The 16,837-nt window shown below is 34.5% G+C and overlaps 1 protein-coding gene across 6 annotated transcripts in view; it reads left to right on the forward strand.

Annotated features, from left to right (window-relative positions):
- LOC136031546 (uncharacterized) overlaps positions 1-16,837 on the forward strand; it is a 611,644-nt gene that overhangs the window by 524,657 nt on the left and 70,150 nt on the right. For all 6 annotated transcript variants that reach the window (XR_010618532.1, XM_065711218.1, XM_065711229.1 and 3 more), the window contains one exon: positions 4,084-4,217. Coding sequence is in view for 5 of the 6 variants with exons in the window: in XM_065711218.1 (XP_065567290.1) it covers positions 4,084-4,217 (134 nt within the window). In the remaining variant the exon portion in view is untranslated. The remainder of the gene's footprint in view (positions 1-4,083; positions 4,218-16,837) is intronic.

The raw sequence follows: 16,837 nt of genomic DNA on the forward strand, positions 1-16,837 counted from the left end.
CCGTTCCTTACAGATTTTTATAATTCACCCTTTTCACAACCTGGATGCTCACAGAGTCTAAAATTAAAAAAGTTACAGTGTGTTTCAATTTCATTCAATATTCTCTAAAAGTTTCATATTAATACCAGCTCTTTGATTTAGTTCAATATCCTCCTCAACATTCCATGAAAGTTTCAACTTCATGTCTTTTTTCGTACCTCCTATTTTAAAGTTAAGTCCTTTCGACCACATGCATGCATAGTGTCTTTCGATTCAGTTCAATATGCCCCAAAAGTTTCAACTTCATACCTAGGCTGTTCCTGAAATATTACAGATACACATTTTTAACAACAGGGATACATATAGTGTCTTTTGACTTATTTCAACATTCCCCTCAGTATAACCTGAAAATTTCCGCTTAATATCTTCAGCTGTTCCTAGGCTATTGCATGTATACCCTTTTGACAGTTTGAGCTCATATCAGGTTTTTTAGTTTAGTATTAAATGCCCCTCAACATTCCCTGAGATTAGTAACTTAATGTCCTTAGCTGTTTCCGAGATATTTCGTATCGTGTTTTGTCAAAACAGATGCATGTAATGTCTTTTGTTTTAGCTCATTATCCTCCACAACATATCCTGAAATGTTCAACTTAATATACTTTGTCCTTGCTGAAATATTGCAGACATGTCCCTTTGACCACCAGGATGAATAGATTATATTTGGATTTAATTCAGCATCCCCTTCAATATTCCCCAAAAGTTCAACCTTTTACTCTTAGATGTCTTTGAGATACTGCATATACGCTGTTTAGACAACCAGGATGCATGTGGTGTCTCTTGATCTTGTTTAACATACCTTGAAAACTCCAACTTAATAATCTTAGCCATTCAGGGAATACTATAAAGAAGGCTTTTTGACAAAACGTATACGCAAAGTGTCTCTTGATTTAGTTCAACATTTCCCTCAACATACCCAAACAGCTTCGACTTAGTTCCTCTAGCTGTTCCTGGGATACGTAAATACTGTACACCCTTTTTACCTCCTCGATATATATAATGTATTTTGATTTAATTCACCATCCCTCTCAAAATTCCCTGAGAGGGTCAACTAAATGCCTTTAGGCGCTCCTGAAGTATCGTAGGAACGACCTTTTGACAAAGTGGATGAGCATTTTGCCAGTTAATTTAGTTATGATCCTCGCCATCCCAGCATTCTCAGAAAATTTAAACTTAACAGCCTCAGGTTTGCAGATAAATCCTTTTCATAACTTTGATGCTTAGAGTGTTTTTGATTTACTTCAAAATTATTTCCAACGTTTAAAGAATGCTTTAACTTAATTCTTTTAGCTATTCCTGAAATATTGCAGATATGTCTTTGTGACGACCTGGATGCACACTGTGTCTTTTGAATTAGATCAACATCCCCCTGAACATTGCCTTACAGATTATTCTTAGTACCATTACATATTAGTACCCTATGATATAGTACCTTAGTACCTAATGCTACCTAATATCTAGTACTTGGTATTAGTACCTTGATATCCTAAGATATTGCAGATGAGATCTTTTGATGAACTGGAGGTATATACTGTCATTTGATTCAATTAAACATCTCCCTTAACATTCCCCGAATGTTTCAACTTGATACCTCTAGCTATTCCTGTGATACTGCAGGAATGCTATTTTGACAGGATTGATGTTGGTACGGTCTTTTGATTTAAATTCATTATCATACTTATTCCCCTTTGATAAAATCACCTTTTTACTCTTAACTGCTCCTGATATGGTGCAGATACATACTTTCGACCGCATGAATATATGTATTTAGTACCTAGATAGCATCTTTTCATTCAGTTCAACATACCCCTTTACATTAGCTGAAAATTTCAACTTCGTACAACAAGCCGTTCCTGAGATTTTACAGATACACCCTTTAGACAACGTGGATGCTGATAAAGTCTTTTGATTTTGTTCGGCATCTTCCTCCACATGCTTTGAACGATTCCAATTGAAACCCTTAGCTGTATCTGATATTTTGCAGATATACTATTTTGATAAATGTGAAGAATATAGTGTCTGTCTTTATATCTAGTTCAACATCCGCCATAATATCTCTTGAAAGTTTCAACTTGATACCCTTAGTCGTTTCTGGGATACTACAGAGACACCCTTTAATAACCTAGACGCAATGGTGTCTTACAATTTGGTTCAACATCCCCTTTCCACATGCGGTGTAAGTTATACCTTAATACTTCTGGCTGTTCCTGAGATATCGCAAACATGCTTTTTTGGAAAACCTGGATAAATGTAGCGTAATTTGATTTAGTTCAGCATCCCCCTCAAAAATCCCTTAATGTTTCAACTTAATACCTGTAGCCGTTCCTGAGATAATACAGTAGCGCTTTTTACGCTGCAGATACTCATTTGGTCTTTTGGTTTAGTTGAAAATCCACAACAATATGCCTTGGATGTTCTACAGTAATGCCTCCAGCTGTTCAAAGATGCTAATGCGCCCTTTGGACAACCTGGATGCAACTAGTGTTGTTTGATTTAGTCTAATATGCCCTCAGAATTATCCAAACATTTTACCTTAATACCCTTAGACATTTTGGGCACTCAAAGACAAACGCCCTATTTCCCGATAATAAATCCCGCACATGAGCAATGGGCAACTTGTATAATTTAAATCCCCTTGCCAAGGGGTTCTAGAGGCTTTGCCATCCCTAGAGACATAGCTATTGAATCCTTCAACTGTTGTGCGCAAAATCGCACCCTCAAAGTTTCAATCGAATGTATTCAGGGTTGAGAAGGGCGGTTAGCCTGAAACAGGCTAACCGCCCTTCTCCTTTGCCTTTTTTGTTCTGCCTGTCTTTGCCTGTCTTTGTTCTGGCTGCCTTTCAATCGCTTCTGACAATCATTAAATAAAAAAAAAACAAGTTTTTCAACTGAAAGTAAGGAGCGACACTAACACTTAAAACGAACGGAAATTATTCCGTATATGAAAGGGGTTGTCTGCTCCTCGACACCTCGCTCTTCACGCTAGTACTTGACTCTCTTTCACAGCACTACTTTTTAAAGCAATAAAAAACATTAGTGTAAAGAGCGAGGCGTCGAGGAGGGGAAACCCCTTTCATATACGGAACAATTTCTGTCCGTTTTAAGTTTTAATGTCGCTCCTTACTTTCAGTTGATAAAACTTGTTTTTTTTATTAAATTTCTGAACGTTTTTGAATTTTTTGATTTTGGCTCACCGTACATGAATAATTAAAACGAAATTTGCATATTATTTTTTGGGGGGCTAAATGGCTTTCTCATAGTTTTGATTGGACGATTTTGGTAAGAAAAAGGGGTAGGGGAGGAGGCCTAGTTGCCCTTTTATTTTTGATTACTTAAAAAGACAACTTTTTATTTTTCTACTAACGTTTTTATCAGTAATAAGTATACTTAACTTACAAATTAACCTACCTAGCGAAGTTCCATATTTGTGTATTTTTACTACATATATGAGAGGGTTCGCCCCCTCGTCGATACCTCACTCTTTACACTAAAGCTTGAATTCTGTTCCAATTCTTTAAGAATGGCCCCTAAATCACAAAAACCGTAGAATAAATAGTAGAAATTACTAAAAGTACTTTAGCGTAAAGAGCAAGGTATTGAGGAGGAGAAAAACCCCCTTATATACGTAATAATTTCTGTTTGTTTTAAGTTTTAATGCTGCTCTATACTTCCAGTAGAACAAACTTTTTTTATTTATTTAATTTCTCATTGTCTTTTAAAATAGCGCTGGAAAATCCAGCGCCCCCTTCATGGAAAATCTCATCCCTCATGATAAATTATTCCATGGAAAGATCCTCTCACGTAACCCCTGACCCCCCTACAACTAGAAAAAATCCTCCTGAAAACGTAAGTATACTTCCCAATAACCATTACTGTATGTAAACAATGGTCAAAGTTTGTAACTTGCAGCCCCTCCTCTGGGGACTATGGGGGGATCAAGTAATCCCCAAAGACATATTTATTAGGTTTTTTACTATGCTAAACAAAATGACTCTCTCAAAATTTTTATCTGGTAACTTAGGGAAAAAAATGTGTTTGCATTTCTAGAGATACCATCAGAAGATCCAATTATCACTGGTGGCCAGTTGAGGTATTCCATTGGAGATATTGTGGATGTGAACTGCACATCAAAAGATTCCTTACCGGCAGCTAATCTTACATGGTACATTAATGGTGACCCGGTAAGTATCTTAATCCAAGGTACACCAAGGCTCATGCATCTTATTGTTTGCAAAAAAAAGCGAAGAAGAACTCCTCTATAGGTTTGCTTTCTTCATACAGCACGTCCAGCGGGAATTAAAATTTCAAAGAGATAAAAAATGTTGGCTCTCTCTCTCTCTTTACATATATATATATATATATATATATATATATATATATATATATATATATATATATATATATATATAAAAATAGCGACGAAGACCACACTGCCTTTCCATAACAAACAAATACAACGTAGAAACAATAGGGAAAGTTTTTTCAAGACAATGGAAATTATTTATGTAGATATTTCGGCCCTATGTCCAAGGGCCGTCTTCAGCACAATACAATACTATATATATATATAAAAGAACTTACATCAAATTGTGAGAATTAAAACTGAATATAAAAACACTTATTAAAACAATTTTTTTTTTAAAAAATATAGCCCTAGCATCCTTACTTCAGCGAAGTTCAACCAGGACTGGCGAAAAGAATGAAATGAAGAAATATAAACTCATTCAAACTAAAGAGAATAAAATGATTAGATGCAATTTCTTAAAGCTAATCTTGCTTGTTTAGCAGCCTGTCTCAAAGGCCTTTTCGTAGTTGGTTCAGTACTATTATAAATTGGTTTAGTAAAATATTTTGTTAGATCATTTTTAATTAAATTTGAGTATAAAGAATTTAGTGAGTATTCCCCCAAGTCCCTGTTCAAAGAAATATTTTTATTGATTTTGAGATTAATTTCAATTGATTCTCGAACCACCTGTTTTATTCCCAAATCATTACTAATGAGTGAAGAGTTTTCAAAAAGTATCATGTGGGACGGATTATTAAAAATATGCCAACCTAGAGCAGAATCAAAGGAATTGTTGGAACCATTTGAAATTAAGGCCTTGTCTATGTCATTTTTATGCTGATGTAACCTTTTGTCTAGATTCTGATGGGTCCTGCCGACATAGTATTTTCCGCAATCACAGGGTATTTGATAGACCCCTCTTTGGCGAGTAACTGGGGTCTTATCTTTACCCGAATTTAAGAAATTGATGATTTTAAAATTGTTAGTAAAAACTACGTACAGATTATTTTTTGTGCAAATATTTTTTAATTTTGTTGTAATCTTTGGGATATACGGAAGATAGACAATATTTGAGGGCTTATCAATAGCCTCACATTGTGAAGTATCTTCTTCGATTTTACAAGAATGTCTTTTTATTCTACGGCTAATTATTTTATTTACAAAAGGAATGGGGTATCCATTACCAAAAAGAATATCTCTGATAAAATTTATTTCTGCATTTATATATGAATGGGAGCAAATATTTAGGGCACGATCAATGAGGGAAATTACAACTGCTCTTTTAACTTGTGGGGGGTGATTTGAATTAAAGTGAAGATATCTATTGTTTTGTGTTGGCTTTCGATATATAGTAAAATCCAGTTCATCAGCTTTACGAATAATTAATACATCTAAAAACGGTAGTTTATTTTCAATTTCAACTTCAAGGGTGAACTGCAAATTTCGGTCATAAGTGTTAAGATGATCTAAGAAGCCCCGAAGTTCAGCTTCCCCATAATTCCAAAGTGAAATTACGTCATCCATATAACGACCCCAATAGACATGTTTTAGAAAATAAGAATTCAATGCCCAATTCTCAAGATTCTCGACGTAAATATTTGCTAGTAGCCCGGATAAAGGTGCCCCCATGGGTAATCCATTTTTTTGCTGATAAAAAGAATCGCGAAATTGAAAATACATAGAAAACTTATTACAAATTTTAACAAGAGTCATTAAAACTTCACAATCAATTCCTGTCGCTGAAGTCTCGATCAAGTGGTAATTTTCTTCTATTTTGTTTTTTAATAATTCCTCTGAAATAGTTACATCTATATTTGTGTACATGGAAACAATGTCGAAACTACTAACTATTGTGTTTTCTGAAATACTTGTGTTGCTAAGTTTTTTAATCAAATCTGCCGAGTTATGAATATAGGAATTTTGGGAATACAATAAAGGTTTGAAAGCTGCACAAAGCCATTTTCCAATATTGGCAGCGGGAGCTTTAGTACAAGCCACAATAGGTCTTAAGGGAATACCCTGTTTATGTATTTTTGGTAAACCGTAGAGTTTAGGACAGAAACTACCACGGGGAAAAAATTTATTGTATAGTTGTGGGGTGATTTTACCATTTTGTTTTAGCTGCTTTAATTCATTTATAATATTATTAGTGAACTGATCAGTAGGATCATGAGTTATTGTTTGATATGTAATTGTGTCATTTAAATGCGAAAAAATTTTGTTGTCATAGTCTGTTGTATTCATGACAACAAGTGAATTGCTTTTGTCTGCTTTAGTTATTATAATAGAAGGATCTTTTCGGAGATTAGATAGTATTTTTATGTCATGCAGATTTTCCGGTGTGGAATTAGTAGGAGGCTTAAACTTTTTTTGGCTATTATAGAGGATATTTATTAGACCAGATCTAACTTCATCCGGGTTAGAGACAGAAGGATAGTGTTTATGCAAAGCGGACTCTAGAGAGGAAACTATATCTGCCACAGGAACCTGTTTCGGTAGAAAAGAAAATTTTGGACCTTTTTCTAGTGTTTCGATTTCCTGGGGTTCCAATGTTTTAGAAGAGAGGTTAACGATAGCAGGCCCAGGAGTGAATCTTGGAGAATAAATACGGTTTCTCATCGAAGATTCATTTCGTAAGCCCTCTAATTTTTTATAGAGGCGTTCCTTGGACAAGCGAAAATCGTGGCTAAACAAATTCCTTTCTAATCTAACAACTTGAGCAAAATCAACGGTGGACAGGTTTTCCAGCAAAAAAGTTTCCAACGATTTTCTCTCTGAAGAAATAATATGTCGTTTCTGTTTTTTGTCCTTAATAATATGGACTAGGGTTTTTAACTGTAGTGTATGGGCAAATTGCGCTTCTTTTCGGGTATTTAAATGTAATTTATATCTTAAAGACTTGGGACTAAGGTTTTCCTTTCTACAGGATTCTAAAAATTTTTTGTTGATTGATAATATTAGCATGTTTTTTACCTAGACTAATAAAATAAAAGATATCATAGGTCAACTGCTCCCCATAAGCTAGACGAAAATAGCGACGAAGACCACACTGCCTTTCCATAACAAACAAATACAACGTAGAAACAATAGGGAAAGTTTTTTCAAGACAATGGAAATTATTTATGTAGATATTTCGGCCCTATGTCCAAGGGCCGTCTTCAGCACAATACAATACTATATATATATATAAAAGAACTTACATCAAATTGTGAGAATTAAAACTGAATATAAAAACACTTATTAAAACAATTTTTTTTTAAAAAAATATAGCCCTAGCATCCTTACTTCAGCGAAGTTCAACCAGGACTGGCGAAAAGAATGAAATGAAGAAATATAAACTCATTCAAACTAAAGAGAATAAAATGATTAGATGCAATTTCTTAAAGCTAATCTTGCTTGTTTAGCAGCCTGTCTCAAAGGCCTTTTCGTAGTTGGTTCAGTACTATTATAAATTGGTTTAGTAAAATATTTTGTTAGATCATTTTTAATTAAATTTGAGTATAAAGAATTTAGTGAGTATTCCCCCAAGTCCCTGTTCAAAGAAATATTTTTATTGATTTTGAGATTAATTTCAATTGATTCTCGAACCACCTGTTTTATTCCCAAATCATTACTAATGAGTGAAGAGTTTTCAAAAAGTATCATGTGGGACGGATTATTAAAAATATGCCAACCTAGAGCAGAATCAAAGGAATTGTTGGAACCATTTGAAATTAAGGCCTTGTCTATGTCATTTTTATGCTGATGTAACCTTTTGTCTAGATTCTGATGGGTCCTGCCGACATAGTATTTTCCGCAATCACAGGGTATTTGATAGACCCCTCTTTGGCGAGTAACTGGGGTCTTATCTTTACCCGAATTTAAGAAATTGATGATTTTAAAATTGTTAGTAAAAACTACGTACAGATTATTTTTTGTGCAAATATTTTTTAATTTTGTTGTAATCTTTGGGATATACGGAAGATAGACAATATTTGAGGGCTTATCAATAGCCTCACATTGTGAAGTATCTTCTTCGATTTTACAAGAATGTCTTTTTATTCTACGGCTAATTATTTTATTTACAAAAGGAATGGGGTATCCATTACCAAAAAGAATATCTCTGATATAATTTATTTCTGCATTTATATATGAATGGGAGCAAATATTTAGGGCACGATCAATGAGGGAAATTACAACTGCTCTTTTAACTTGTGGGGGGTGATTTGAATTAAAGTGAAGATATCTATTGTTTTGTGTTGGCTTTCGATATATAGTAAAATCCAGTTCATCAGCTTTACGAATAATTAATACATCTAAAAACGGTAGTTTATTTTCAATTTCAACTTCAAGGGTGAACTGCAAATTTCGGTCATAAGTGTTAAGATGATCTAAGAAGCCCCGAAGTTCAGCTTCCCCATAATTCCAAAGTGAAATTACGTCATCCATATAACGACCCCAATAGACATGTTTTAGAAAATAAGAATTCAATGCCCAATTCTCAAGATTCTCGACGTAAATATTTGCTAGTAGCCCGGATAAAGGTGCCCCCATGGGTAATCCATTTTTTTGCTGATAAAAAGAATCGCGAAATTGAAAATACATAGAAAACTTATTACAAATTTTAACAAGAGTCATTAAAACTTCACAATCAATTCCTGTCGCTGAAGTCTCGATCAAGTGGTAATTTTCTTCTATTTTGTTTTTTAATAATTCCTCTGAAATAGTTACATCTATATTTGTGTACATGGAAACAATGTCGAAACTACTAACTATTGTGTTTTCTGAAATACTTGTGTTGCTAAGTTTTTTAATCAAATCTGCCGAGTTATGAATATAGGAATTTTGGGAATACAATAAAGGTTTGAAAGCTGCACAAAGCCATTTTCCAATATTGGCAGCGGGAGCTTTAGTACAAGCCACAATAGGTCTTAAGGGAATACCCTGTTTATGTATTTTTGGTAAACCGTAGAGTTTAGGACAGAAACTACCACGGGGAAAAAATTTATTGTATAGTTGTGGGGTGATTTTACCATTTTGTTTTAGCTGCTTTAATTCATTTATAATATTATTAGTGAACTGATCAGTAGGATCATGAGTTATTGTTTGATATGTAATTGTGTCATTTAAATGCGAAAAAATTTTGTTGTCATAGTCTGTTGTATTCATGACAACAAGTGAATTGCTTTTGTCTGCTTTAGTTATTATAATAGAAGGATCTTTTCGGAGATTAGATAGTATTTTTATGTCATGCAGATTTTCCGGTGTGGAATTAGTAGGAGGCTTAAACTTTTTTTGGCTATTATAGAGGATATTTATTAGACCAGATCTAACTTCATCCGGGTTAGAGACAGAAGGATAGTGTTTATGCAAAGCGGACTCTAGAGAGGAAACTATATCTGCCACAGGAACCTGTTTCGGTAGAAAAGAAAATTTTGGACCTTTTTCTAGTGTTTCGATTTCCTGGGGTTCCAATGTTTTAGAAGAGAGGTTAACGATAGCAGGCCCAGGAGTGAATCTTGGAGAATAAATACGGTTTCTCATCGAAGATTCATTTCGTAAGCCCTCTAATTTTTTATAGAGGCGTTCCTTGGACAAGCGAAAATCGTGGCTAAACAAATTCCTTTCTAATCTAACAACTTGAGCAAAATCAACGGTGGACAGGTTTTCCAGCAAAAAAGTTTCCAACGATTTTCTCTCTGAAGAAATAATATGTCGTTTCTGTTTTTTGTCCTTAATAATATGGACTAGGGTTTTTAACTGTAGTGTATGGGCAAATTGCGCTTCTTTTCGGGTATTTAAATGTAATTTATATCTTAAAGACTTGGGAATAAGGTTTTCCTTTCTACAGGATTCTAAAAATTTTTGTTGATTGATAATATTAGCATGTTTTTTACCTAGACTAATAAAATAAAAGATATCATAGGTCAACTGCTCCCCATAAGCTAGACGAAAATAGCGACGAAGACCACACTGCCTTTCCATAACAAACAAATACAACGTAGAAACAATAGGGAAAGTTTTTTCAAGACAAATTCTGCTCTAGGTTGGCATATTTTTAATAATCCGTCCCACATGATACTTTTTGAAAACTCTTCACTCATTAGTAATGATTTGGGAATAAAACAGGTTGTTCGAGAATCAATTGAAATTAATCTCAAAATCAATAAAAATATTTCTTTGAACAGGGACTTGGGGGAATACTCACTAAATTCTTTATACTCAAATTTAATTAAAAATGATCTAACAAAATATTTTACTAAACCAATTTATAATAGTACTGAACCAACTACGAAAAGGCCTTTGAGACAGGCTGCTAAACAAGCAAGATTAGCTTTAAGAAATTGCATCTAATCATTTTATTCTCTTTAGTTTGAATGAGTTTATATTTCTTCATTTCATTCTTTTCGCCAGTCCTGGTTGAACTTCGCTGAAGTAAGGATGCTAGGGCTATATTTTTTTAAAAAAAAATTGTTTTAATAAGTGTTTTTATATTCAGTTTTAATTCTCACAATTTGATGTAAGTTCTTTTATATATATATATAGTATTGTATTGTGCTGAAGACGGCCCTTGGACATAGGGCCGAAATATCTACATAAATAATTTCCATTGTCTTGAAAAAACTTTCCCTATTGTTTCTACGTTGTATTTGTTTGTTATGGAAAGGCAGTGTGGTCTTCGTCGCTATTTTCGTCTAGCTTATGGGGAGCAGTTGACCTATGATATCTTTTATTTTATTAGTCTAGGTAAAAAACATGCTAATATTATCAATCAACAAAAATTTTTAGAATCCTGTAGAAAGGAAAACCTTATTCCCAAGTCTTTAAGATATAAATTACATTTAAATACCCGAAAAGAAGCGCAATTTGCCCATACACTACAGTTAAAAACCCTAGTCCATATTATTAAGGACAAAAAACAGAAACGACATATTATTTCTTCAGAGAGAAAATCGTTGGAAACTTTTTTGCTGGAAAACCTGTCCACCGTTGATTTTGCTCAAGTTGTTAGATTAGAAAGGAATTTGTTTAGCCACGATTTTCGCTTGTCCAAGGAACGCCTCTATAAAAAATTAGAGGGCTTACGAAATGAATCTTCGATGAGAAACCGTATTTATTCTCCAAGATTCACTCCTGGGCCTGCTATCGTTAACCTCTCTTCTAAAACATTGGAACCCCAGGAAATCGAAACACTAGAAAAAGGTCCAAAATTTTCTTTTCTACCGAAACAGGTTCCTGTGGCAGATATAGTTTCCTCTCTAGAGTCCGCTTTGCATAAACACTATCCTTCTGTCTCTAACCCGGATGAAGTTAGATCTGGTCTAATAAATATCCTCTATAATAGCCAAAAAAAGTTTAAGCCTCCTACTAATTCCACACCGGAAAATCTGCATGACATAAAAATACTATCTAATCTCCGAAAAGATCCTTCTATTATAATAACTAAAGCAGACAAAAGCAATTCACTTGTTGTCATGAATACAACAGACTATGACAACAAAATTTTTTCGCATTTAAATGACACAATTACATATCAAACAATAACTCATGATCCTACTGATCAGTTCACTAATAATATTATAAATGAATTAAAGCAGCTAAAACAAAATGGTAAAATCACCCCACAACTATACAATAAATTTTTTCCCCGTGGTAGTTTCTGTCCTAAACTCTACGGTTTACCAAAAATACATAAACAGGGTATTCCCTTAAGACCTATTGTGGCTTGTACTAAAGCTCCCGCTGCCAATATTGGAAAATGGCTTTGTGCAGCTTTCAAACCTTTATTGTATTCCCAAAATTCCTATATTCATAACTCGGCAGATTTGATTAAAAAACTTAGCAACACAAGTATTTCAGAAAACACAATAGTTAGTAGTTTCGACATTGTTTCCATGTACACAAATATAGATGTAACTATTTCAGAGGAATTATTAAAAAACAAAATAGAAGAAAATTACCACTTGATCGAGACTTCAGCGACAGGAATTGATTGTGAAGTTTTAATGACTCTTGTTAAAATTTGTAATAAGTTTTCTATGTATTTTCAATTTCGCGATTCTTTTTATCAGCAAAAAAATGGATTACCCATGGGGGCACCTTTATCCGGGCTACTAGCAAATATTTACGTCGAGAATCTTGAGAATTGGGCATTGAATTCTTATTTTCTAAAACATGTCTATTGGGGTCGTTATATGGATGACGTAATTTCACTTTGGAATTATGGGGAAGCTGAACTTCGGGGCTTCTTAGATCATCTTAACACTTATGACCGAAATTTGCAGTTCACCCTTGAAGTTGAAATTGAAAATAAACTACCGTTTTTAGATGTATTAATTATTCGTAAAGCTGATGAACTGGATTTTACTATATATCGAAAGCCAACACAAAACAATAGATATCTTCACTTTAATTCAAATCACCCCCCACAAGTTAAAAGAGCAGTTGTAATTTCCCTCATTGATCGTGCCCTAAATATTTGCTCCCATTCATATATAAATGCAGAAATAAATTTTATCAGAGATATTCTTTTTGGTAATGGATACCCCATTCCTTTTGTAAATAAAATAATTAGCCGTAGAATAAAAAGACATTCTTGTAAAATCGAAGAAGATACTTCACAATGTGAGGCTATTGATAAGCCCTCAAATATTGTCTATCTTCCGTATATCCCAAAGATTACAACAAAATTAAAAAATATTTGCACAAAAAATAATCTGTACGTAGTTTTTACTAACAATTTTAAAATCATCAATTTCTTAAATTCGGGTAAAGATAAGACCCCAGTTACTCGCCAAAGAGGGGTCTATCAAATACCCTGTGATTGCGGAAAATACTATGTCGGCAGGACCCATCAGAATCTAGACAAAAGGTTACATCAGCATAAAAATGACATAGACAAGGCCTTAATTTCAAATGGTTCCAACAATTCCTTTGATTCTGCTCTAGGTTGGCATATTTTTAATAATCCGTCCCACATGATACTTTTTGAAAACTCTTCACTCATTAGTAATGATTTGGGAATAAAACAGGTGGTTCGAGAATCAATTGAAATTAATCTCAAAATCAATAAAAATATTTCTTTGAACAGGGACTTGGGGGAATACTCACTAAATTCTTTATACTCAAATTTAATTAAAAATGATCTAACAAAATATTTTACTAAACCAATTTATAATAGTACTGAACCAACTACGAAAAGGCCTTTGAGACAGGCTGCTAAACAAGCAAGATTAGCTTTAAGAAATTGCATCTAATCATTTTATTCTCTTTAGTTTGAATGAGTTTATATTTCTTCATTTCATTCTTTTCGCCAGTCCTGGTTGAACTTCGCTGAAGTAAGGATGCTAGGGCTATATTTTTTTAAAAAAAAATTGTTTTAATAAGTGTTTTTATATTCAGTTTTAATTCTCACAATTTGATGTAAGTTCTTTTATATATATATATAGTATTGTATTGTGCTGAAGACGGCCCTTGGACATAGGGCCGAAATATCTACATAAATAATTTCCATTGTCTTGAAAAAACTTTCCCTATTGTTTCTACGTTGTATTTGTTTATATATATATATATATATATATATATATATATATATATATATATATATATATATATATATATATATATATATATATATATATATATATTGACGAAATATATATATATATATATATATATATATATATATATATATATATATATATATATATATATATATATATATATATATATATATATATATATATATGGTTTTAACGACGAAATGTGTCTAGGAGGGTTTACATCAGAAAAACAAAAGCTAAGAGCACATATGGCACTTGTGACGAGGCTAGGAGAGCCAAGATCTCATATGGTATGAGCTCTAGCAAAATTCTAATCAGTAAATTGCTTTAAAAGGGAAATCAGAGGCTTAATGCCCATCGGGATTTAAAATAAGAGCTTTGAGTCAAGACGTCCATCTAAATATCGAAGTTCATTAAGATCTGATCACCCACTCGCAAGTTAAAAATACATAAATTTTTCTAGTTTTTCCTCTCCCTTCAGCACCCAGACGTTCGAATCGGGGAAAACGACTTTAGCAAGTCAATTTGTACAGCTCCCTAAACACCTACCAATTTTCATCGTCCTAGTACGTCCAGAAGAACCAAACTCGCCAAAGCACTGAATCCCACCACTTAAATCCCCCAAAGAGAGCGGATCGAGTTCAGCTACGTCAGTCACGTATCTACGACATTTATAAGCATTTTCCAAGATTTCTGGTTTCTCCCTCCAGCTCCCCCAATGTCATCAGATCTGGTCGGATTTGAAATGAGAGCTCTGATACATGAGTTCCTTCTAAATATCAATTTTCATTAAGATCTGGTCACCTGTTCTTATGTCAAAAATACCTCAATTTTTCTAACTTTTCCAAATCAACAACCCCCAGCTCCCCCAAAGAGAACGAATCGTACCAATTATGTCAATCTCGTATCTATAACTTGTGCTTATTCTTCCCATCAAGTTTCATCCCGATATCACCACTCTAAGCGTTTTCCAAGAAATCCGGTTTCCAAGATTTCTGTTTCCCCCCTCCAACCCTCTATGTCCCCGGATCTGATTCGAGTTGAAAATGAAGAATCTGAGACATAAAATTCTTCTATATAACAAGTTTCATTGAGATCCGATCACCCATTCGTAAGATACCTCGATTTCACGTTTCCAAGAATTCCGGCTTCCCCGTCCAACTCTCTTCAATGTCACCGGATCTGGTCGGGATTTAAAATGAGAGTTTTAAAGCACAATATCCTTCTAGATATCAAATTTCATTAAGATCTGTTTACCCGTTCGTAAGTTACAAATACCTCATTTTTTCTAATTTTTCCGAATTACTCCCCCCCCCCCAAACTCACCAAAGAGAGCGGATCTGGTCCGTTTATGTCAGTCACCTATCTTGGACTTAAGCTTATTCTTTCCACCAAGTTCCATCCTGATCTCTCCGCTTTAAGCGTTTTCCCAAACTTTTCGCCCCCCCCCCTAATGACACTGGGCCCGGTTGGGATAAAAATAAGAGATCTAAGTTTCGAGGTCCTTCTAAATATAAAATTTCATTAAGATGTAATCACTCTTTCGCAAGTTAAAAATACCTCATTATTTCTAATTTTTAGAATTAACCTCCCCCCGCCCCAACTCCCTAAAAGAGAGCAGATCCGTTCTGGTTATCTCAATCCCGTATCTAGGACTTGTGCTTATTTTCCCCACCAAGTTTCATCATTAAGATCTGATCACTCCTTCGTAAGTTAAAAATACCTCATTTTCAAATTTTTCAGAACTAACCCTCCCCCCCCCCACTCCCCCAAAGAGAGCGGATCCGTCCCGGTTATATCAATCACGTATCTAGGACTTGTGCTTGTTTTTCCCACCAGTTTCATCCCGATCCCTCCACTCTAAGCCTTTTCCAAGATTTAGGCTCCCCCCCTCAATTCCCCCCAATTTCACCGGATCCAGTTGGAATTTAAATAAGAGCTCAGAGACACGATATCCTTCCAAATTTCAAATTTCATTAAGATCCGATCACTCCTTCGTAAGTTAAAAATACCTCATTTTTTCTAATTTGTTCAGAACTAGCCCCCCCCCCCGAACTCCTCCAAAGAGAGTAGATCCATCCCAGTTATGTCAATCACGTATCTGGGACTTGTGCTTATTTTTCACACCAAGTTTCATCCCGATCCCTCCACTCTAAGTGTTTTCCAAGATTTTAGGTTTCCCCGCCTCAATACCCCCCAATGTCACCAGATCCAGTCGGGATTTAAAATAAGAGCTCTGAGACACGATATCCTTCCAAAATTCAAATTTCATTGAGATCTGATCAACCGTTCGTAAGTTAAAAATACTTCATTTTTTCTATTTGTTCCGAATTAAAGGGCCCCCCACTCCCCCCCCCCCCTCAGATGGTCAAATCGGGAAAACGACTATTTCTAGTTTAATCTGGTCTGTTCCCTTATACGCCTGCCAAGATTCCTCGTCCTAGCTTGCCTGGAAGTGCCTGAAGTAGCAAACCCGGGACAGACAGACAGACAGACAGACAGAATTTGCGATCGCTGTATGTCACTTGGTTAATACCAAGTGCCATAAAAATACTTTTCAAAGTTGCATTGGACTAAATTGATCTTTCTTTCACATTAAATTTGCGTCATAGCCCCTATAGAGAGCAAGGTTTTGCTGACAACCTCTGATTCGAGTCTTTCAAATACCTCGGGATGTTTGTTTACCTTAGCTCATGATTCCTAAGTCAGGAAGCAAGGAGCTTTAACTTCGCCTGGAAGGGAGTGGCTTGTGCGAAATGCTAGCATTGGTAGCAAAGGAAATCTTGTCGTCTTTCAGTTAATGTTGTTGAATGCTCCACTTAAGAAGTTTTGATACTGGCTAGAACAGTTTTACTAAATAACAGCTTTAAACTACTGTAAAGCTTAGAAAGAAAATGGTCCAATAAATATTGTTACCTAAAACCTCTTAAATTCATTATCAGTCTAAGTGAAACATCCCATAAGGCTTTACTTA

Source organism: Artemia franciscana, chromosome 1 (genome assembly GCF_032884065.1).
Source record: "Artemia franciscana chromosome 1, ASM3288406v1, whole genome shotgun sequence".
NCBI classification, from domain to species: domain Eukaryota; kingdom Metazoa; phylum Arthropoda; class Branchiopoda; order Anostraca; family Artemiidae; genus Artemia; species Artemia franciscana.